The 23,947-nt window shown below is 35.1% G+C and overlaps 1 protein-coding gene across 3 annotated transcripts in view; it reads right to left on the reverse strand.

Moving 5' to 3' along the window:
* The window catches only part of BTBD9 (BTB domain containing 9), a 144,170-nt gene that overhangs the window by 108,995 nt on the left and 11,228 nt on the right, over positions 1-23,947 (reverse strand). For all 3 annotated transcript variants that reach the window (XM_049833816.1, XM_049833815.1, XM_049833817.1), the window contains 4 exons: positions 23,370-23,733; positions 21,524-21,788; positions 19,253-19,472; positions 15,322-15,441 (listed from right to left, as the gene is read on the reverse strand). In XM_049833816.1, coding sequence (XP_049689773.1) covers positions 15,322-15,441; positions 19,253-19,472; positions 21,524-21,788; positions 23,370-23,733 — 969 coding nt within the window. The remainder of the gene's footprint in view (positions 1-15,321; positions 15,442-19,252; positions 19,473-21,523; positions 21,789-23,369; positions 23,734-23,947) is intronic.

Here is a 23,947-nt window from a genome sequence, read left to right on the forward strand (position 1 = left end):
TGTCTAAAAATGCATCTTTTGAGAATTCCAACACAGAAATTTTTATTTAATTCAACAAGCTCAAACATTTTGTTGAAAGTGTGTGATAGATAGTTCAGCAGATTTGTAATAAAAAAACCCAAAACACAAAAAACAAAGATCCTCTCTAAAATTCAAGTATCTTATTTCAGTCACCTTATTTCTAAGGACAAATACAAAACAACCACATTACAGAAACAAACACCAGTAAAATGTAGACTGCCCATTGCCCCTTAAATAAGAAGTCTAGACTCAACAGCATTTAAAAGATGAATTCCAGAGTCCCATCATCTCCCCAGTTTACCAAACACAAAGCTAAGAGCTCTTCTGTCAAAGCAGTCATGTTTTCTCTTTTACGCTTGCCTTATCTAGTGTAGATATTTGATACATAGAAATCCTAGGAGGTTATCTGAGCAGACACGTCATCCCATCACCTCTACCTCCTACCTACACCCTCTCTACTTCATTTGCACCATTTCTTCCCCCTCAAAAGTTTATGTGATGCACATCTAATTAAACTCAGAGCACTGTTTCTCAAAATACCTTCAAACAGTAATTTTTTTTTTCCCCCAATATCAATCAAATAGTCATTTCCCAAGCCTTACCTGCACCCTGCCCTTGTACTAATGTTCCTCCAAAGAAGTATTAATCTGCTCCATCACATGCATATCTCCAGTTCATAGCATAAACACTCCTAACAAGAAACAATTCCTAAAGGAAAAAGGAATTATTCACATCACTTAGCTGCAGCCATCCAACTTGGGGAGCTACGCTGTGGGAAGAGTCACCTGAGATTCCCCAGCACCATTAGTGAATATAAAAAGGCTCCTCTAAAAGGCATTCAAAACACCACATTTAGGTTCATTCTCTCTGTCAAGTCCTGGAAGAGGTTCTCCACTCTCTTTTAATTATATGTGCAATGTAGCGAGATTAGCCTCCTCTGGCATTTGTGTTACCTTACGTTGGCCTCTAGAATTACTTTGCTGTGAAGTCAGCCAATCTTTACCCTTGCTAGACTATTTCTTTAAAACGTTATACAGTTCTGTGCTGTAACAAATTTGATAGTAGTGGTCTCCAAACGATTCTTATGCACCAGAAAATTAAATAACTAGCAGCATACTTTTCTGCAGAGCATGTCACATCACATGAAAACTAAAGTGAGCATCTGCACTTCTCCAGCATTCACACTGATGATAAGAAACAAACAGATACACAAGGAAAGCTGGCTTAAGAACAGGCTCCTAAGTTTTTCATTGTACTAACAGAATTCTTAATTAACTAGTTATGCAAAACATAAAGGAACCAATTTTTGCCAAAGAAGTATGAACTATTGGTATGTATCTTGGCATACATATTACTCTGTAAACCAAACCATGCAAGTTAGAATTGAGAAACACAACTAAAATTTCTAGAAGATAGGCACTTTCTAGTTACTTTGACACATCCATCAGCAAGACAGAAAGATGTGTCTTTTGAATGATAAGAACAGTTTGGCTTTGATTTTCTTTGCATTCACACAGGTGATAGGAAAAGAAAAGTTTTGGTGGCTGCAAATACTTTTCCTGCTAGCTTGCTTGGGTATCATTAGTTACAAACCCCACAAGCTCAACTTGCATATGGTACTGTGAACCTTTCAAGGATGTCTCATTATCTACAAAATACGAAGAGACTGCCGGTCAGTTGTGGAAACAAAGTATTCTAAATATGCTGCTGACCCCAAACCATATTATTATATTTATTTCCAGACACCTGTGGGAAAGCCCAGTTAGGTGCTAGATACAATGGTGCCAAGACATGCCCACGTGCCAGAGGACAGCAAAGAGCCTTCAGTATCTTCCCAGAAATCAGGTGATGCATAGATGATGCAGACAAGGCACATGTAACTACAAACTTTCCATAATACAAAGGATAAAAAGAGTTTAAGAAGTCTGAAAAAATAAATTTTCTACCAGTGAACAGCAGCTTCTGTTAAAATGATGAATTAAATGCTCTTCTGTGTAAATTACCTGAGAGTACAGTGAACCCTTCTTCCTTGACTGTAATTCAGTACTTGTGAACGTGTCTGACTACTGTTGATGATACGAGGAACATTCTCCTATTACTAATCTGCAGTATGTCAATCTGCACCAACAGGATAAAATACATTTATAGTTTCTAGTTTCACCCAAGAGTGAATTATTTCAATTTCATTCATTTCCAGTCCAAAGAAATAATATAGATTTACCATATTGAAACAATGTTTCCCTTTCATTTACACACTTATCTATGAAGGCAAGATGAAGTATGACACAAAGTCATCTCTCTTTACAGCTGTTATATATGCTTCATAATTTACTACAAACTGGAATCATCAGCAATAATGTCTTCCAGCCCTTCACCCTATTTTGATCTACTGAAGTTTTAAAATCAAGTTTTCATCTAAATATACATTAAATTCTTGCCTTAAAAAAAAGGGTACGAAATACAACCTGAATGGGAAGAGTGTCTATGCATACACATATACACAGTGTTTCACATAGACTTAGTCTTCCTCCCTATTAACTCAAAATCAAGAATACTCTTGTAAAAAAACAAAGCAAAAATAACCCTCAGCCTCCAAATAAAACATTAACATCAGAAGTTAAACTGAAAAAGAAATAATTAAAATTGTCTGACATCAATAAAAGTCTTCATAAATACTCACACAGAAAATTGTCCTGCTACCAATACAGTAATAAAAAAAAAAATAATTTTAAAAGCCAAGCTCAGTAATTCTTAGAAGATAATTTTATCTGATTAAAAAAACTTATTAATATGCACTGAAGAACATAACTGGAAACACCCTAAGGCATGGTTAAGATTGATTGTATGCCTTAATACTATGTACTCATAATTTACTCCTAATTCTTTCAAACGTCCAAACATGTGACATTTAAACTCTTAGTTTCTAGACTCTAAAAAGCTTGCTACAGAAACAGCAACACCTTACTCTCTTTTGAATTAACTGCTCTTTTAAATATTTTTAAACTCCATTTAAACTCCAAATTTTGATGGCATAAAAGGAGTGAGGGCATCTGATAAATTAATGTGGAAATGAACACGTAATGTCAAATCACGTGGAAAGTTGGTTAAATTCCCCACACACAAATACTACACATTTGAAAAATCAAGGTCCTCAGAAAAAAAACCCAAGTTCCTCAGATTCATAAGGGCTTTTCAAGATTTTTCCAATCCAATTTAATTGTAACCACTTAGAAATAAATCTGCAAAACAACCAACAAACTTCCCCCCCTCAACTCTACATAGGAGGACGTGAAAGAAAATATTATTTTAAGAGTGAAACATTCTAGACTATAGTTCTAGTCATTAACTAAAAAAAAAAAAATCCTGCATGTTCATCCTCCCCCCCAAAATAGACATTGCTTAACTTGAGAAAACCCATGGATAAGTTTAGAGTGACATTTTTTGAAAAAGAAAAAAACCCCAAAAACCCAACAACAAACAAACCCCCCACATTTGATTTTACCCTCTAAAGTATATCAGAGAATTAATCTTTGTAAACAGCGCACCAACTTCAACCCAAAGAAACACTGCCAAATCTTACTTTTTAAAGGTTTTATATAAGAGTTGAACAAAACTGCAAGTCGCAACTGAGTCACACAGTCAAGGAACTGTGAAAGCCAAATAAGTTTTCATTTGTAAAACACTGTCAATATAAAAAAAAGAAAATAATGAAATCTGTTATCTTGCTTCTAAGTAGCCTAGAAAATAACAAGCCTAAATTCTTGTTAGTGCAGTCTCCAAATCTGCAGATGAAAGTAAGATTTTTGGGGTAGTCAAATGCCAGGGGCAGTGTCCTGGTTTCAGCTGGCATAGAGTTAAAGTTGTCTTCCTAGTAGCTGGTACAGTGCTATGTTTTGAGTTCAGTATGTGAAGAATGTTGATAACACTGATGTTTTCAGTTGTTGCTCAGTAGGGTTTAGACTAAAGTCAAGGGTTTTTCAGCTTCTGATGCCCAGCCAGCAAGAAAGCTGGAGAGGCACAAGAAGTTGGCACAGGACACAGCCAGGGCACCTGACCCAAACTGGCCAACGGGGTATTCCATACCATGGGACGTCCCATCTAGTATAGGAACTGGGAAGTGGGGTGCAGGGATTCGCTGCTCAGGGACTAGCTGGGTGTCGGTTGGCGGGTGGTGAGCAATTGCCCTGCGCATCATTCGTACATTCCAATACCTTTATTACTACTGTTGTCATTTTATTTGTGTTAGCATTATCTTTATTAGTTTCTTCTTTTCTGTTCTATTAAATCTTTCTTATCTCAACCCACGAGTTTTACTTCTTTTTCCCAATTTTCTCCCCCATCCCACTGGATGGGGGGGAGTGAGTGGGCGGCTGGGTGGTGCTTAGCTGCTGGCTGCTGTTAAACCACGATGACAGGCAGGGGATCACTGAAATATTGCACAACATTGGTAAGGTGCTGAGAACAAAATAGCATTGTGCTGTAACTCTGTAACAGCTTGGTGCAACTTTATCTCATGTGCTTGTGCACAGTTCTGGTCTCCACAGCCCAAGGAGTAGAGTCACAGAAGATACAGAGAAGGTCACCTAAAATCATAAAAGCAACACAGCAGATGGAACTAAAGAGGAGATGGTTGAGGGAGCTATTCTTGACATTGACAAAATCTTAATAAGAGTGGCAAAGGTGAACGCAGTATTGTTATTCACCAGATCTCACAATACTCAAACTAGAAGACACAAACCAGTAAAAGAATTGTGTAAATGGATAAAACTACTTTCTTTATGCAGTGGCTAATGAGCTTTTGGAATTTGCTGCCACAAGGAGTTGCAAAAGCTGTTGCTAACAGCCCAATCAGAGAAGAACCTTAGACAAACGAACAGACAAGAAATCTATGAACATATGCTAACAGGATCAGAGGAGTATAAGGCAAATGGAACACAGAGGGTGGCCAGGCTCACAGGCTCTCCCTGACCCAGGAGCTCTCGCTCTCAGGGTCAGAGACAGGACACAGGGGGAGGTGCCCATGAGGCGCTGAAGTTGTTAGTGAGAATGCAGCTTGATTGGCCAAATTTGCCATTTGCCATTAAAAGAGACAGGATAATTGAATTGAACAGGATACAGATTTAGAAATCAATATTTAATACACTGTCCATCACTGCTGTTATTTCCCAATACAAACAAAGAAAATGTCATGAAGAAAAGTAATGAAGCCACTACTTTACTGATCACACATTATGTTACTTACAGTATCTAAAATTTCCAAGACCTTTATTACATCTCCAGTGAAGTATGGAAATATTTATCCCAACGTTACAAAAGAAAAACAAGTATGAAAGTATAAAGCTGTAAAAAATTTTTTATAGTAAAAACCAAAACCCAAATGCAGAATCTGGTGTTTTACAAAGATCAATCTTTCTCTCTTTTAGAAGACATTACAAATAATAAAATAACTGCTTCCAGTAGCAGCCTGAAAATGATAAATCACATGTGGTTTTCCTATAATAATCCCTACTGTAAAAACCACTATATTTTAGAACATTTTTCAGTTGCACTGATTTTTTTTCCAAACACATTTTCTCTGTGTGATTTCTCTCTTCCATTGCTTTCTTTCCTTCAGTCACTCATTTCTGCCAGTTGAAGATGCTTATGCGCACTTTCACATGTCATATTTCCTATAAATTTGATTCTCTATAGCAACTAATTTGTTCATTTTTATTTATTGGTCTTTTCAGCTTGATTTTTCATTTTCAACTGTTTGTGTCCTATATTCTTCCATATTAGGGAGTGAATATTCCTTTTGTGGAACAGAACACTATTTAAAAGCTGCATCAAATGGAACCAGCCACCTAATCCTCCTCATTGAAACTGAGATGAGAAAGAGCAAGTACAGTCCAAGCTCAAGAAGCTTAAGTTCAGCACCAGTTCTACAAGCTTCTTTTGAGAAGAAAAAGTACACTGAATATAGCAGTTTACTTTATGGCTTTCCCATTCATACACTGATTTATACCTTTAAAAAACGCTACAGAGAAGAAAACTTGAGGTTTGTAAACAAAGAACCAAGTTTAACCATAGACAAGTTTCCTTTACTATAAAATTTTTAACGTCATCCAAATTATTCCACAACTGAGATTGAGATTGGCCTAGTGTTGGTTGACAGGTGGCTTTATAAACTTAGAAACTGAAAAGTGAACCCATATAAGTGTGTTCCTTGGTTTTATGTATACAATTTGAATATTCATAATGTGTAATTGTAAATGTGGTACAGTGTTTCAGACACACATCAGTAAACCATGCCCATTATCTGGTGAGAAGTGGGGAAAAAGAAAAATACTTTATACAATGGCATCAAACAACTTCAACAGATGGCCATCACTGATCAACAAACTAAAACAAACCAGAACTCTTACAAATTTGGCAAAATAAAATTTCCTTTTGTAAAAGCCTGTCTTTGTAAATACATATGGCAAGTTTTCACAGTTAATTCTAGCTCTTGGAGAGTAACAAAAATCACAGAAGAGGATTTAAAGAAAAAATAGTGTTGAAGATGTCTTTTAAACACAGAATTGTCTTACCCAACATTAACTTTAAAATACAACTTGCTGTAGAATTTTATGAACAATATGATAATTTAGTGTTTAGATGTATCTTTATGTATCAACGTCAAGCTGAAAAACTGATAATTTTCACCCATGTTAGATCTCTTATGAGGTGAAACAGCTTGAAAACAAACCTGGAAACAATCTGCAGTTTAAGAAACTCACAATGAATAAATCAAAATTCAGAATACATATAAATTCTAACCATGCTACAAAAAAAACCCTGCTTATTATGTCAAAGATGAGAAATATGTAATCTAGATCTCTTAAAAAGTTAATGGTTTCTTCTAAACTAGAAACCAAAAAAAATAAGAAAAGAATATACTATACTTCTCTATAATTCATATCCAAATGGATTGGCAGGCGTTCTCTCACATTTCTCAGGTATTTTTATGCAAGCCGTATTGACCCCTCTACACACACTTTTTCAGACAAATATTCATTTTCAGAGGGTGAGCTGTCTGGCAGGTTGTCATTGGCAGCTTAAATGCACACTAGCTTTTTTTGCTTTTCCTCAAAGCTGAGTTGGGCTCTTTAGGTTAGGATAACTGAAATTGTTATGGCAGGAGACAGAGAAGGAATCTGAGAATTAAAAAGCTGCCTTGATAAAGTTCCTGATGAAAAATGTTATTGATTATGCCTGTAGAGAAATGAGCTTCTGCATCACTAGGACCACATTTGGGGCTGAAACTGTAAGTTTAAGCTTAAGATCAAAAGCATACATAACCTCAAATGAAGAAAGGGATCTTTTAAATCAATAAACACTCTGTCCCAGACAAGGTAGTAGCTTTCTTGATCCTGTGTCAATGATCTACAATGTTTGAAAAATCTGGGACTATCACCTTATCTTAGGAAAAGAAAAAAATGCCAGATAGAACACATACTGGAAAAAAATAAAATATGTTTAAAGACTGATAGATAGCAAGATAATCAAGCAGCCACTAAAATGGGGACCTCAGGAAATCACTTCCTTGAATTTCACAAAGTTAAAAAGCAAGGTATTGGAAACATGCCAATAAAGTTTCCTCAGTATGATCACCTTCTAAAAAGAGTGATGCTCGTCACCCCCCACCCCCCCCCCCAAAAAAAGAAAACTGCACGCCTGCAGTGAAAATTGATTTGTGAAAATAATGTCAGTGAAAACCCTCAAAGGTCTGGAGTGACATTTCAAAATTGCTTTCTTTTAAGAATATGTTTCTGTAATACAAACTAAGATAATTTTTACTTATCTCCAGACATTACGTTATCACTGTATTACATACAGTATTAGGAAAAGATTTTAACATTTCGGTTATCCAGATATGAAGAAAAGCTAATTTGTATTGTGTAGCAAGGTGGTTTTTTTCCTAAACTCTGAAACTTCAGCATATCTGTACAGTTAGAAATAAAATATTTAAACAACAGTCAATGCTCCCCAAAGCACAGTACAAATAAAATAACTAATCAACACATTCCCTATGCAACCATTTGTATTTCTCAAGCACAGTAACTAAGGTAAAGATGGTTTCAGTTGCCCAAGTTTAATGATTCCCTTTGCAAGAAGTCCTTTTATAAGGTTATTAATGACTTAGTGATAAAAAATTTTTCAAATGTTTTTCAGACTGACTGAAGGCCTTACCAAAGCTCCTGCCAGCCACTCTTACTCTATGTTTTTCAGTTAGGTCAGTGATGTATTAGGGTTGCATTTTAAGTCAAAACAATGCTCAAAAACTTCTTTTAGATGTCAGTGTGCTTTTTCTGAACACCATTCTCTACTGGGGGAGGGGAAAGCACACAGAATTACTTGGTTAAAAAAGCCAGTGCTAAATTAGAACTGCAGACACTGCTTTCTTCTGTTTATTTCACATATCTGGGACAGTGCTTCAACCGTTTTTTCCTCAAGACTTAACTTCTCACTTGTTTCAACATGTTCTTAAACTGAACCATATTCGGAATGCCTTTTGGCAAGTTATTACACTAAGTTTCCACCAAGCACAGGAAAACTGCAAAACGGATATCTACTACAGACAAGAATGTCAGAGACCTACTGGTAAGGCTGAAAGTGAGACATTGCTGCTTAATCAGTAGCTAATTTCAATGAGTGACTCTCCCAAGTGAAAAGAAAAATAAAATGACTGCACCATCACTAGTATAAAGCACAGGTATCTGAGGCTGCCTGACCAAGAACAGAATTAAAGAAAAAAGCCTTGTCTAGCCTACACTTGAAAATCACATCTCTTTGCATGTCACTACCTGCATTGTGCACAATTACCAACGTTTCTTAGTTTAGAACTGCGTTGGTACTGAAACGTTTACTCTTTTTACATTTTACTTTTTTCAATGCTCAGGAGACAGGGTCTACAATTTAATTTGTCTCCACTCAGGCAGAGTATTACAAATGGTGTAATCACTAGCAGCAAAAACTGTTGAAGCACTGAACAAACACCCCCCCCCCCCCCCCAAAAAAAAAAAACCCCAACCACCCAATATCATCAATGCTTAATAAAAGGAAAGGCAAGAAATTCTCTCTGCACTGATAAATATATTTAATACACGAGTACACCTTCTAAAGTAAAAATAATTCTACACCATTCTTTCTATAGAGGCCAAGTACATTAAGGGAAACATGGAGCACTTAAACATAGTATACCACTACTAATTCAACGTACTAGTATTGAAAACCTCTACATTTTCTATTAAAAAACAGGAAAAACAGCATGCTTAAGTAATTTCCCACATTTACAGCATTATTCTACAGGCATCTATCAGTTCTTTTAATAGAAACATGCTTTAGCACCAAAAATTTATGCAGTAGTAATTAATACTTCCCTTTGATTAGTCACATTATAATATCTCAAGAAGAGATGAGACAATAAAATAGTAGCAAATGCAGATAAAAACTGACCCCCTTCTCCTCTCCTTATCTTTTTCAAATTCTGCTATTACTGACAAAATAGCATTACATTTCAAACTATAAATTGATGTAGTTAGGCGATACTCCCCCCATTAAAACTCAGCATCATCCAATGTCAGATGAAACATGGAAAATTAAATTAGTTTCCTTCTGATTTATTGTACCATCTCTGTACTTGCTCTCTCTATAGCAAAAACAGCAAACCAGAATGATTCTGTAAATCTGGGAAGTTTAGTACACAAGCACAACAGACACTAGGAATAACTGCCTCACTAAAGAAGTTTAAACATACAGAAATTAAGTCTTTAAAAAAAACAAAAACAACAAAACAAACCACCACTTTCATTATAGTGACACCTTGTGGCTACATTTGACTTATTTTGATTGAGACCTCTCAAAAATTTTTCATATTCTTGTAATTGCTTTAATGAAGTTCTTCAAAACTTGTGGTCTAGAACAAAGTAAAAAGATGAAGACACAAAACAAAAATGAAAGCATGAAAAAAGTGAGAAGGATAAACAGAAGACAGCATTGCCTGTTCAAATATCTTTAGAAGTATTAACATTCACTTAATGTATTTGCACTTTTTTATCCCAAAAAGAGAGCTGTGGCTTAGAATCACAACTCTGACTGCTACCTCGATTTGAAAATCTGCCTTTTTTTTTTTTTTTTTTTCCAAACAAACTATTGTTGCTTACCCATATTCAAACTGATATCCACATAGGATATCACACATAGGGTTATGAAAAATACCCAACAAGCAGCTCTTTTATGATTTTTATCACTGATTCCTTGAAACACAACACAATCCAACACTGTCAGGACTATGGACTAAGTGCTATATAAGAAAGAGTTAACTTTTTAATATAATCAAGAAGGTGGTATTCATTTTTTCAGGTTAATGACAGGGTAAACAGCTGGCTTAATAGGTACATATTAAAGATACTTGGAAATAGAGAAGAAAGTATTAATTCAAAAATCAGTAACAAACCACACAAGGAAAACAATCACAGAAGCATTCTCTTCTACATTGCCCAAATACTAAAAGAGGAAGCTGGAATAACTATGAACCTGACACTTGTTCCTAACTTTGACAGGAACCTGCTTATATGACTATTTTCTGTCTCCTGTCTTCCCTCTAAAGAAAGTCTTCAGCTCTACATGCAAATTGCTATGTAAGTGCAAACAATGAAACTAGGACCAAAAGAAATTCTAAAAAAAAAAATACAGTACCATATTAAACCAGAAAAAATTACCCTGTAATCCCACTCTCTTATTTGTTTTTTCTGCATAGTATATGGCTGTTAAATTTTTAAAGGTAGTGGAATAATGTCTTCTAAAAGCATTTAAAGCAAAAATTAAAAGTCTAAAATACAGTTATGTCAATAAAAAGCCCAGGTATCATACCTAGCATTTTCTCTTACAAAAAAAAAAAACCCAACTCAAAAACCAGCAACACTCTCTCTTACCTGTTATACTAAGCTTTGACGTCTCAGAAATAATCTTCCTCATACAAAGTAGCTTGTATACCTAAATCAGGGATTACATCCTACAAATCACAAATAAATCATCTTCTATGTGTAAGAAAGCATAAACAATCTTCTCATCTTCTTTTCATCATAGAATTTCAGAGTCTTTGGTCACTGCCCTTCCATTTTCCATCTATTAATCTAGACAAAAGGTTATGGCTAGCAAAAGTTATTCTGACCCTAATAAAACATAGACTGGAGCATAGAAGTAAGTAACAGGAAAAAGAAAAAAGTGTAAATAATCTTATCACATTACTTACTTGATTCTGCCTAATCAGTTTGGATGGCTTGGTACAAGCTTTGCCAAGTACAAATTATCTTTCATGGGAAGCACCATAATGCCCCTAACTCTATTGTGAATATTCCACAATGCTCCATATATCAATGAAATCAGTCATGATAGAGACTATGACATGCATAACACAATAAATGACTTGTAAAGGAGATTGAACCGGCCTTAATTCATTGTGGTATACATTACTTACTTTAGTTAACAATTAACTGCCAGAAGGTTGCATTTTTTCATCCAGCTGGTGTGAAAGTGGCATTGATTGTAGATTTGAAAATGGATAGATTCACTTAAGAGAAAAGTGAAAGGTTTTCAAAAAACAAACAAAAACCCCCTGACCTGCATACATGCAAATAGAAGATAAACGATCAATTTTTATGCCCATGGAAATGTCTGAATAGCTTCTTAAAACTCAGATGAACACACTAATTCAGCCCTTGACAGCTCTCACCTTGCATAACCAATATTTATGTGAAAGGTGACTCAAAAAGGCAACTAACCTTGCCTAATGTTACAGGGCTCATATTCTCTTCATAATCTATGTTTGAACAATTGCTCTAGTGTATGAGACACTAACAGGCTGTCCTTCAACAACGTGTACAGAATCTGGCATGTTCTACTCCCCTGCTTTGAAAAAAGGTGTGTAAACAAAACTCACAGTCAATAACCCTAATCTCCAATTCTTTGTTTCTCCACAAAATGTCATCCTATACAGTGATACCATAAAGCACTTTGAGCTCAAATAAACTTTTTTTAAATAAAAAACCCCAAGCACCACCTATGTCAAACCTTTACCGGTAAGAAACTGCACTGTGAAAGATACTTAGTCCATCATCTTCTGCTGAAAATGCATAGAAACCTTTAAAAAAATTGCTGCATGGTTCCCTAAGTGTTCACTTGCAAAGAGATTATTATCTGCATTACTAAGACAAAATTGGGAATAAATATTCAAAGGAAAGATGACAGAGCAAAGCATGATGCTTGCAATTCCTCTACTGTTGCCCATGAACAGGAAAATTTTGGCACTGGCACTTGTCACATCAACTCAAGTATACGACAGAAGTAGTGTTAAGCAATATGAAAACATAACTAGTTTTGGATTAACCTAGTGCTAATAAATGTGAGTGATTTGCTGAGTTACATTAGTCTTCCTTTAAAAATGGGGCAGGCATTTACATCTTTGAATGAAATCAATTAGGGTTTTTTCATTATGTGTTGATAATCTGATAATTTCCATCTAGATAGAGCATATAAAACACTTAAAATATAACTGCCCTTTGACAAGCATACAAAACTTACCTGTGAAAACAGAACATCATATACTAAAGCACACATTCTGACATAATCTCGTATTAGCTCATACTTTAAATCTGTGCTCACAACACTGGAGATCATCTCTTTCTTAGATAACAAAAAACTGCTATAGATTTTAGGATTTTTGTTTTGTGTATGTTAGTGTCCTAGAGAAAACTGTTTAACTCATTTAAGTAAACAAAACTACTTTAAATACATAATTACAAACCCCTGAAATTAGAGATAGAAAAAAAAGTTTAGTACTCCTTACTTCTTTCTAAACAGAATATTAATTAAAAGCCAGATAAATAAAAGTCTTGAGTACTAATATATATGTGTACATAGCCTCCCTCACTCAAAGCCTCTCTTCTGGAGGTCATCTGGTCCAAACCCCTGATCAGAGCAGAGCCAACCTTCAAGTTAGACCTAACTATTTATGTCAATACAAATAAATACGAACTTCTTAAAGTGGAACTCCTGAAAAAATTGTCAGCAATTTTAGTCTTTAAGGACATTTTAAATAGCCTTTTCTTATTTACAGGAAAAAATACATTAAAAAACAATAAATTATAGCCACAGTACTTCTACTTTTGACTAGCAAATGCACTTACTATAAGGTAGTCTTCAATTCACTGATGTAAAGAGACATTACAGAACAGCCTTAACTACCCTGAATTATGTTGACTCACAACTGACAACTTGTATTGCCTTAAAGTTACTTCTCCTTAACAATAAATACCCATAAACCTATGCTGCTACATGATTTTCTCTTTAGCTCTTTTGTTTGCTCTTCAAAGTAGCTGCACCTCCAGGGAATTCCCCACCACTCTATGGATATCATAATAAGGAACAGGGATTTATAGAAAATAAAAGCTTTACTCGGGATCATGGAACAGAACAGGAAAAATTAGAGGCATGAGGACTATGTGATAAAGAAATCTGTGCTGTAGTTACCTGGACAACTGCGTATTTCAAATATCTGCTAAAATAAAACTGCAAGGGGGAGGTTTCCAGGTGTGCTTGTATTTAAGTAGAAAACATATAGCTACATATACAAAAACACCACATGAAATGAATTCCCTCCTGATAATCTGCTCCTCCAATAGAGGGCAAGTAACTTACAGAGGACTAAGAGATCACTGGAGAGCTAAAACATACAATAGTACCTTTTGTGCCAAAAGAACGAGTAACATACCACCTAAAACTCTAGAATAATGTTCTCCCCTCCACTCCTCCCTCTCTTCACTTTCAGGCAAGGCCTCAAAGAGCCTTCACCAAAACAGAACAATGATGCTCTCAAAACAGAGCATACACACAGATGAAGACAGCTGAGGCAGGGCAATGAGACAGAATAACTTATGTTGAAATAGAAAATCACTTTTGGACAAGTCTTTGGATGGGGCCAAAGAATGACTACAACCTGGGCCTCTTCTTGGTAACATGATGGAAGCAGAAAAGCTGCCTTTACTAACAATCCGTCCACTTTGCGCCAAGTTAAGGCCACACACATGCACGCACACACACGCTCACAAAAATCTCCAGGAAATGTAAACCACCTACAAACTCCATGAGGCATTTCATCATTGCTAGATGATTTATCACAGACACCTTTAAGCAAAAATTTATCAGATACACACACAAACTACAGGACACCAACCATTTCAGAAAGAGAAAACAGTAAAATTAGAATCATAAAACTTACAAGGAAAATGTGAGAATGTATTCATTTGTATGAGGAACAGTTAAATTTCAAGTTACATTCAGTGTGAGCTTACTAAAGGACAGGGAAGCTGAGAAAGGGTTATCTGAGTAGGACACACACAAGTGACCCACGAGACTCTTTCCCCATAGATTACAACTGCTTACCAGCAATCCCATGTTGCAAAGCAGTAAAGATCAGAGAAAGAGGTCATTCTTTGGGAAAAAGAAAGCATTTCCCCTTCTTGGGGATTCCACGAATTGCTGTGCTGATTAAACAGTTTGTGTCTACAGAATAATTATTACAATACAGGGCATTTCTTCTTTGGGTCTATGACCCAAAACCTAATCATGATAACATCCTTGGAATCTACAGATTGTGGCCTCTCTACCAATGAGCTCAATTCAGTTTTTGGATGAGACTGCTTCAATGTGATTATAAGCTTTTTCTAGAATTCCCAGCATCTACAGTAAAAAGACATCACCTTAATAATGATCAAACCCATCTAGCTGCTTTGGTTTACACAAAGCATTGCTCAAGCCTCCTTAGCCCTAACTTCACCCTTTCACTCTTTCAATGCAACAGCAGAAAATATATAAAATATATAAAAATAAACTTCCAAGTTCTATAGCAAGGATGTAAACACATTTTAAACATTTTGGTAGTCATGGAATGATGTTTACTACTGAGATTAAAAAAACACATCAGCTGCAAGAGGAAAGAGGATAAGTGAGTTATGATTCAATAAAAAAAAAAAAAGGAGAAAGAGATACACAATTAGAGATGGAAGCACCAGAGTTTTTAAAACAAGATGCCTGGAATTTATGACCTATATTGATATCAAAAAAGCATCCACCAAGATAATTTTTTTTTCTTAAGATAGGTGATGAAAGTTGTGTATATCATAATCAGAAATACATCACGCAACTAGCTAAATCCAGACACTTATTCTGGTGTCTACATTATTTAATGATAGCCATGCAATATTATATTGATGAACTAACCTGCAGACACGGGCAGGAAAATACAGGTTTTGCCAGGACCGACAGAGGTATTTAGAGTGATCGATCACCCGAATCCAGTCTAACTCATCCATGGACACCTCAATGTAGTAGGAATAAGACCTACGGATTGTCAAAACACACTGGTTAGAATACAAGCAGCCACATTTTACATATTAAATTTTACACTGCTCTCGATTTTCAGTTGTGCTGTAGAGAAGGCTATTTGTTCCTACCCACAGACTGGTATCTAAGGTATCTAAAAGAGATCCCTATTTTCAAAGCATCTTTGAAAATAAATTCACATGCAGTTATATTAAGACAATTTTTCAGAATAACTTAAAACATCCTAACACTCATAATCTGCAGTAATTAGATGAGACCACTGTCCCTCAAAAAAGGCAATGGAGACTTTCAACTCAGTCAAAAATAATTATTTGTATTTCTTCTGCATGGAATAAATCTAAAACACCAGTGATAGTTATTATTTCTATTGCCTTAACGATAAAGAAAAATAAAATAAATTTAGCAGATCAAAAATGTAAATTCAAACCCTTCACTTGAAAAAAGCAAATTTCCTTTATAATCATTTTCTCACTGATGTTGTTCTTCACTTCTGACCCTTTCAGTTGTCTATGATACGTTGTTGAGCCTGTCACTACAGAATCAGTGTCTTCCTTTTGTTTATCAGTTATGTTTAAGCTTACAGTTTGCTGTTAGGAGAAAGCAAACCCAAACTAAAACTTGAAAGCCACAGCTATTCCCATATTATACCTACAACAGTGATAGTTAGAATGAAGTAGAAACTCCACTTGTAGATCAGCAAATTGTGAAATATACGTTTCAGAATATTTTCTTTCTCTTAATGTACTAGTCTGCAATATTCACAGACATTTCAACAGCACCATGTTAGCACTTACCCTCCTTTCACACTGATTTCTAGAAGAAGAGTTGCTCTTCCAGAGTTCTACATAGACATGTTTTGTTAAACACTAATGCCTTTGTTAATATTTCCAATTTTTTGCTGAGGACTTGAGGGGTAGAGGTCTAAAGTAGTATTGTTTAAAAATTCTTAAAATGTTAGATAACACTATTAATACCAATTTATGCACTTAGAAAGGTAATGCAGTCTAAGATGCCAATTGCATAATCAGCTTTCACATTCACACCAACCAGCTGTGTAATATTCACAACCCATAAAAATACACTGTATTTTAGCAACATTATTATTACTAACCTATGCATATGTGACTGAACTAGGCTTAGAGTTTGAGCAGGGTGGATCCAAAAGTTACTGACTGTCTATCCTCTGTGTGCCAAGAATTTAGGGATTCTCACAACTCCATTACTAGTCTAATGTAAATTTGTAACCAATATACAACATGTTATCTTTCTGGTTTCTGAAGGTACAAAGCAAAGAAAAATGATCTCAAAAATACAGTTCCATTATCATATATAACACTATGTTTTTTATTTTCTTAAGGATAGCATGTTTTTTGCAGAGGTAATTTGAACAGCTAGTCTGCTTAGCACTCCTATATCTAAGATTCATCTGTTATTAAACGCCTCTAAACTAGAGGTGCAAAACACACGTTAGTTTGGTTTTGGTTCTGTTAAGAATGTACATTATCTATATAAAGATATCCAATAGACTAGAGCTTTACAGGGACAGTTAAAATGAATGAGTAGTTTAAAGAGATGTTCAACAAGAAGCCACCATGTGCTTGTACAGTTGCTAAAATGCCTCTTTTGGAGGCATTATTCATGTATCCCATGAGAAAGATGCAGGTAAGTGGCTGGCAATTCTTAGACTAAAAAAGTATATAGATTGGAAAGGATCTCTAGACAAAGTGAGGACAATCTTAGACCAAGTTCCTTACGGTCTCAGCTTGTAAAGTTCTGCATACCTCCAAGCGCTGATATCCCTAACCTCTCTGGGCAAACTCTTCCCAAGTACAACTACCCCACTATGAATTCCTTCTGTAATATTTAAAAGGAATTTATTGTGTTGATTGTGTCCACTTCTCTTCGCCCTCTCAGCACACAGTTGTAAGAGGAGTCTGGTCCTGTATTCTCTATATTCTTTCATTAAATAGGCAAAGACAGCGATAAGTTCCACCTTCTAAGCCTTCTCCTCTTAAAACAGCAAGTTCTCTCAGCATCTCCTTGTAGATCATGTTCTCAAGCCCTCATCATCTTGGTGTCATGCTGAACTCACTCCAGTACATCAGTATCTTATACTGAGGAGTCCACAACTGCACAAAGTACTCCAAATGCTTCCTTTTCCATTTATCTTAGACAGTTGAGCTACTGGGGGGAAAAAGGCTGACAATTCAGGTACTATACCTAATAAGAAGCAAAAGAAAGTCTAATAGCGAAGTTTCCACAGAAAAACAAAAAATTCAGGATGACACAGAAACCATATCCTAAACCACTGTACCCTCAGTATTTTACGAAAACAAAAAACTCTAGAGTAAAGGTCCATCTTGGCCAATATGCTGCCAGCAACAATGGCTTGTTCTACAAACTTCAGAGGAAGGGCATAGGACACCAAGCAACAGATAATTTTTTAGTAAGTTGTCCAAAGGAGAAGGGTTTTTCCCTGAGTTTCAGCCTTGCAGACGAGGGGCATTTTGTCAGTTACAAGCTCTCTAAAAAATTGCTAGAGAACTCCTCATTATTAATATATCTCTAGTACTTTTTCAAATTTTATAAAATTTGATTGGTTGATGATTGGTTTATAAATTTGTCTGGCAAGTAGTATAATATCATATGACGCAGTTCCTTGTACCTTCAAAGTTTTACTTTTCCATCTCTCCAAAAGGAATAGAGGAAAAGCATAAATTGTGGTTGAACTCAATCAGGAGAACTTACTTGAAACAATTGAATAGCTAAAAATTAATGCAGTTTATTTAGAATTATTAATAACTGTAATTCATGTTTTAAAATATTTTAATTCACAAAAAATAAAAATAAAAAAATAAATAAAACATTAGTACACCCTTTTCTAAAATAACACAGATTAGTTAAGAAAACAAAATGCAACTGTTTTGCAATTCTAAACTGTTAGTCTGGAAGTAATATAAAATTAATCTTTTATCAGAAAGGTAATAATGTGTTAAAAGTATAACTGGCTTGGTTTATTGTTTTTAATAGAAAACTGCTTATGAATACCTGCATGAGCTGTCTACTAAATAGTAAAATCTTTGTCATGGCAAGCTATAAAATTAATACATTTAATTTGTCAGATAAAGAGAACCTTCAATTTTCCTACTTAAGCAGTCACTCAGTTGTTCAAATACGCATAATTTGATCTTTCATGCATTCCATAATAATCTAAAGTAACTGAGCATAAATTGGCTAAGGCATCCGTGACAGTTCATACTTCACCAGTCTCACCATGAAGCAGCTTCTAATAACTACTGTAGTTAGTTGGTAATTCACATTCTAAATAAATTTTACTACCTCTGAATTACTGTCAAAGTGTGTTATTTCTTAACAATTTTGATATATTGAAAAAATCTGAACAAACATTCCTTCAACATTTGGAATGTAAATATGTAAAAAATACAGTTTCTGCAGAAAAACTAGAATATTGTTTTTCTAACTAAAATAAAAAGTTGAAAACTAAGTGGCAAATAGAAAACAGAACAATTTAAATTACATAAACTTTCATTAGCAATATAAACTATTTAATGAAGACATAGAAAATACATTGAAAAATTATGAGGTAGCTTAGTATCACAAAATATGGTCTGGTGTGTATGTAACCAAAACTGCACTTAAAAAACCAGGGTGTTTTCAAACAAAACTTGTCATCTCAAACATTGTATCATGGTGTTTCTATAAAATATTTAATGAATATTCTGCATTGATATATTATCACCAGTACGAAAAGCACTACCTTTCTTTTTTAAGTCAACTTGGCACCTACCGACTATCTCTGTCCCATAGGAGTATTCGTATATGGTTGACTATTGATGGCTGGCCTAGTTTAATTTCAATTCCAGAACGGCAGTCATCATCAATGGGGTGTCGAGAGAAGCCATGATCCAAGTCATAGTTCTGAGTATCCCCATCTAACAAAGCAGACTTCAGCTCTCCTTTTACAACCTGCGCTCCATACTTCATTGTTGCAATATTCTCCCCTGGTACTAAGAAAAAAAGGAAATAATTGCTTAATTTTTACGGTCTTATAGTGCAAATTAGAAGTTCTGAACGTCAACTGTATTAGGTCAGAATAAAGATTTATTGCCAGTATCCTTTCTTGGCCACAAACACATGCTTAAGGAAAAAAAAAAAAAACAAGTACAAAAATAGAGGCATTTTAGAAATGTTGCTTCTTCCATTTCATTTGATGCCCCCCAGGTCTTTTACGGTAGTAATAATAAGGAATGATAATGTACTACTACGTAGTATCTACGTTCTCAGACCCCTTCTGATTTTACAGAATTCTATTGCACCTTCCTCATTCAATCATCACTTTCCTCCTGGTTTTAAAGTTTTGGTCTATTTAGTCTCTCCTTGTGATCAGCCTCTCACCATACCTCTAATACTACTTTTGCCCTTTCTTTCCTATTTTTTTGTTCCAATTTCAACTGTTTGTTTCTTTGTTTTTAAGTGGAAGGAAACTAGAAGTCACATAAAATGTTCAAGATGTGGATGCATTATGAATTTGCAGAATGGTATATAGAGTGGTATAGCTATACAAGCTATTTTGATAGCTACACAAGCTTCCAGTACTCTGCAAAGCTAAACGAACCTGAGTGAAATGGGAAACTTTTGGCTACTTGGGCTTTGAACCAACATGGTAAAGCAAGTTTTTTTTATGCCAGTATTTCACAGTAATAAAACCTGTCATGTCCTAGGAACAGATATTCCATCGAGATAACTGAGGATAATGATCCCTAACTCCAACTACGAAACAATATATTGAAGAACCATCCTGTTAAAAAGACATTTTTAACAGTCTGGTTTGAGAGAGACCCTAGAAAACATGATGTGAAAGCTAAATGATGAAAAGCTGCCCCTGTACTCTTCAGGCAGGTTGGCAACAGAAGTATGAATTTTAACAGGGTGTTAAGTTTAACATCGAAAGAACAGAATTTGAAGTGGCAAAATTTTAACTGTATTGTAGTACAACTACATAAAAACATCAAATGCACAAGCATGAAATTGTAAGTGGTTGTCAATGTTTTCACAGAAAGAGTCCCAAGAGCCTGAAGTAGTACTAAAACAACACAGTAATTCAGTTCTCCAAAAACATTTTTCCTTTTGACAAGATTTTGGCAAAGCTAGAAATTTTGAGATTAGGAGCATATTATTTTTGAGACATAAATATGCAGAAAAAGAAGTCAGAAAACACCATTTAACTTTTTCAAATTTATCTGCTACACTGTCAAAAGAATGCCTTGCATGACAAGACTTTTACACTATCCTAATATTAAACTCATACATTTAAATATTAATATTTGTAACTTCTAAGAGAACAAAGCAGAGATGCAGTTCTGACAAAGCAGTTATTATCAGGGCCCATCATGCATGACTGACAGCCTACAGCGCAAGCTCTAGAAGAACATTTAACTTTATTCTTTGCTGTGGGACAAATACTCCATAAATCACACGTTAGTTAGCGAACTGACAATATCTTTCTAAAGCTCGGCGTTAGATATTCTTGTTGAATTAACAGAAAGCACAGACAAACAGAAATCAAACAAAAGACTTCTCACACTTTTTAGGCTTCCATTAATACAATTTTGGAAGACTCGTTTATACTATTTGGGCAAGCATGTAAAGAGTAAGAGGAAAATCAAAAGCAGTGAAGAAAGGATGAAAATCTTCACGAAGCAGAAAACAAGTCACCATCAACATAAAACCATTTAAAACTCATATATCCCACAGTTTTTATTTTTAATGTTTTTTTGCAAAAGTTTTTCTGTTTAACCAGCACTTTCTCTAGGACAATATGCTTTTATTACAACATCAATGTTTAAGCAATATCTGAGATACAAAGCAAGAAAATATGTTTACTAATATTATTTCAGGAATAGAAATGGCAAGAACAGTACATAACAAGGTATTTCTTATGTAAGCCTATTAAAACACATAATAATAGATAAAAACTCAAAGCACAGATTAACCACATCCTCCAGGCAACTATAGTCACTAAATGAGAAAAAAAACAAAGAGAAAACCTGATGCTTACTTAACATGCCCCTGTAGTTGAGGTCCATGTCCCGACTCTCTGAACGAATCTTAATGGCATCTAGGATGGCATCAGGTGACAACAATCCCGAAGGTCTTACAACATTCAGTAGTTCTGTTAGACTCATTAGTGGCAAACGTACTGCTTGCATGATTTCAGCGTGGTTTTCCTTGGGGTTATGTTTACACCAATTCATCAAAGCTTGGAAAATGTCCTTCTCAGGAGCTGCAAATGAGTCCCTCAGTACAATACTTAGAAGAGCAGCCTGGAAAAGAAAAACAAACAAAATAAAAAATAAACAGAAATAAAATTAAAGGGGGAAAAAAAAAAGGAAATTAAATAAGGCAAAAAAAATGGGTATTTTAACTTGTAGTTAGTAAAAATAATCTCCAAAGGAGTGACTACCTGAAATTGTAGTTTTAGTTATTTATGCAATTACAGAATCCATCATGTAAACAATAGGTAATAGTACAAACCCACTAGAAGTAAGTCAGAACTGAAATGTGAACTAATCCCAGTTACCACTTCAAATTTACTTTGGAATATAAGTGATCTGGGGATTTGGTAGTATAGTTCAAAGCATTCCTTTAAACTTAGGTTGGTATAAGAACACTGATGCAAAAAATAAAGTGTGGCTTGAAATCACCTTTTTAAACCATTTCTAACTACTTGCATTTCCACTACTCCCCCCCCGCCCCTTCTCTCTCTCTTTTGGTACCAACTTAGAATCAGCAGTTAAAAACTCCAGTGGTTCTTATCCATGCAGAAAACCCACTGACTGCAAAATGAGAACAAAAAGAACTGAACAGCTTTTTGATTTTCACTCAGGTAGCAGAATAATTAGGAGTTTGCCTAAGAAAAGGATAAATCTCTCATATATACCAGGACTGGGTATGCCAAAGATTTCATAGAGTATGTTCTTCCATATGAATTACATTTGCTGATTTCTTTATTGATAATAAGCTCTCAGCACTCAGATTTAACAAACTGCATGACAGAGCATAGTAGAGAGAAAAAACCATTTTTTTTCCCCTACATAACTAGTAAGCTAGTCCACGGAGCAGAGTGTCTTGCATTTATTGAAGGAATAGACCCATCACAGCTTTTCCACTAAAAACACTTTAAAAAAAATAATAATTAAACTATCATTCAAGATGTTCTGCTGCTTCATATGAACACCACTTGAAAATACTCTATCATTATTATGTCCAGCTCAAAGACCACTGCAGAGTAAGTGGAAAATTTATACATCATAGAACAGCCTGACTCAGGCACAAATATTTATGCAGCTAACAACAATAACAAAACCAACACACAAAAAACCCAAACCACCCTACAACACCACCATTATTATGCAATTTCAGAACATGATGACAATCAGCAATATATATCACAGTGAACTCCAGAATGCTTTGGCTTATACAGTAGAAAATCACCCATCACTGAGGCAGCATATATCAAGAAATTAATTGAATGCAGTATCTTCTGCTATCTTCAAATCTTTACTTTCTATCCCCTGTGGAGCATTCAGAAGCAAAATTATATTATTTCAAGAACAGATGAAAAAAGACAAATTAATATTAGGTTGCCTGCTCCCACCCTTTAGAACACTCCATCCGATTTACTATATTTAGCTATACTGACTGGTCAAAATTAAATACCTAAAAAATTCAGAATAGATCACCAGGATTTTCAGTTCAGCTTGGCTTTAACACTTCCAACTGTCACAGTTTCACAGCATAAAATGATACCTGTTAATTAACATATAAACTCATATTTTATCATGAAGCTGTATTCAGATTAAAATTAACATTTCTGGGGGAAAAAGCGCAAACAAAAGATATACCTTAGAAAGTGACAGGAAGCCTTCACTGGAGAGCACTTCTTGGGCATTTCTATCCATGAACATACAGCACATACAAGTTAATTTGGGAAGGGAATAAAGACTGGCAACATCAAATGTCATACAGACATTCTGAATATTAAGTATTGTGCAAAGATACTCAGACGTGGAATCTTCCAGTTCTGGGAACCCATATTTATGTGCTAGGCTTAGGAAGTCTAGGAGAACCTCCTCTTTCTCATCTCGTAGTGTAGCACGACCAGTGTAAATATATTTCAATAGCATGGTAAATGCTTCTGCAGTGGTGTCCTGAAGAGGAATTTCTGCTTCAGGCTGAGATTCTCTCATTCCACCATACAATAATGCTCTATAAGGAAGACAAAATTTGAGAAATTTATATGCTGATAAAAACCAGGCAGAAAGTAGAAAGAGAAAGGAATAAATGACTATCTACAGCAAGGAGAATACAAAGGGGATATGGTTTAAGAATCTACAGAAGAAAACCCCTTCTACTTGGCATTTAAGTGCAGCTCTGAAAGCAGCTGCACAAGAATAATATTCTAATGCATCATGCTTTTATC

The sequence above is a fragment of the Accipiter gentilis genome, chromosome 30, assembly GCF_929443795.1.
Source record: "Accipiter gentilis chromosome 30, bAccGen1.1, whole genome shotgun sequence".
In the NCBI taxonomy this organism is placed as follows: domain Eukaryota; kingdom Metazoa; phylum Chordata; class Aves; order Accipitriformes; family Accipitridae; genus Astur; species Astur gentilis.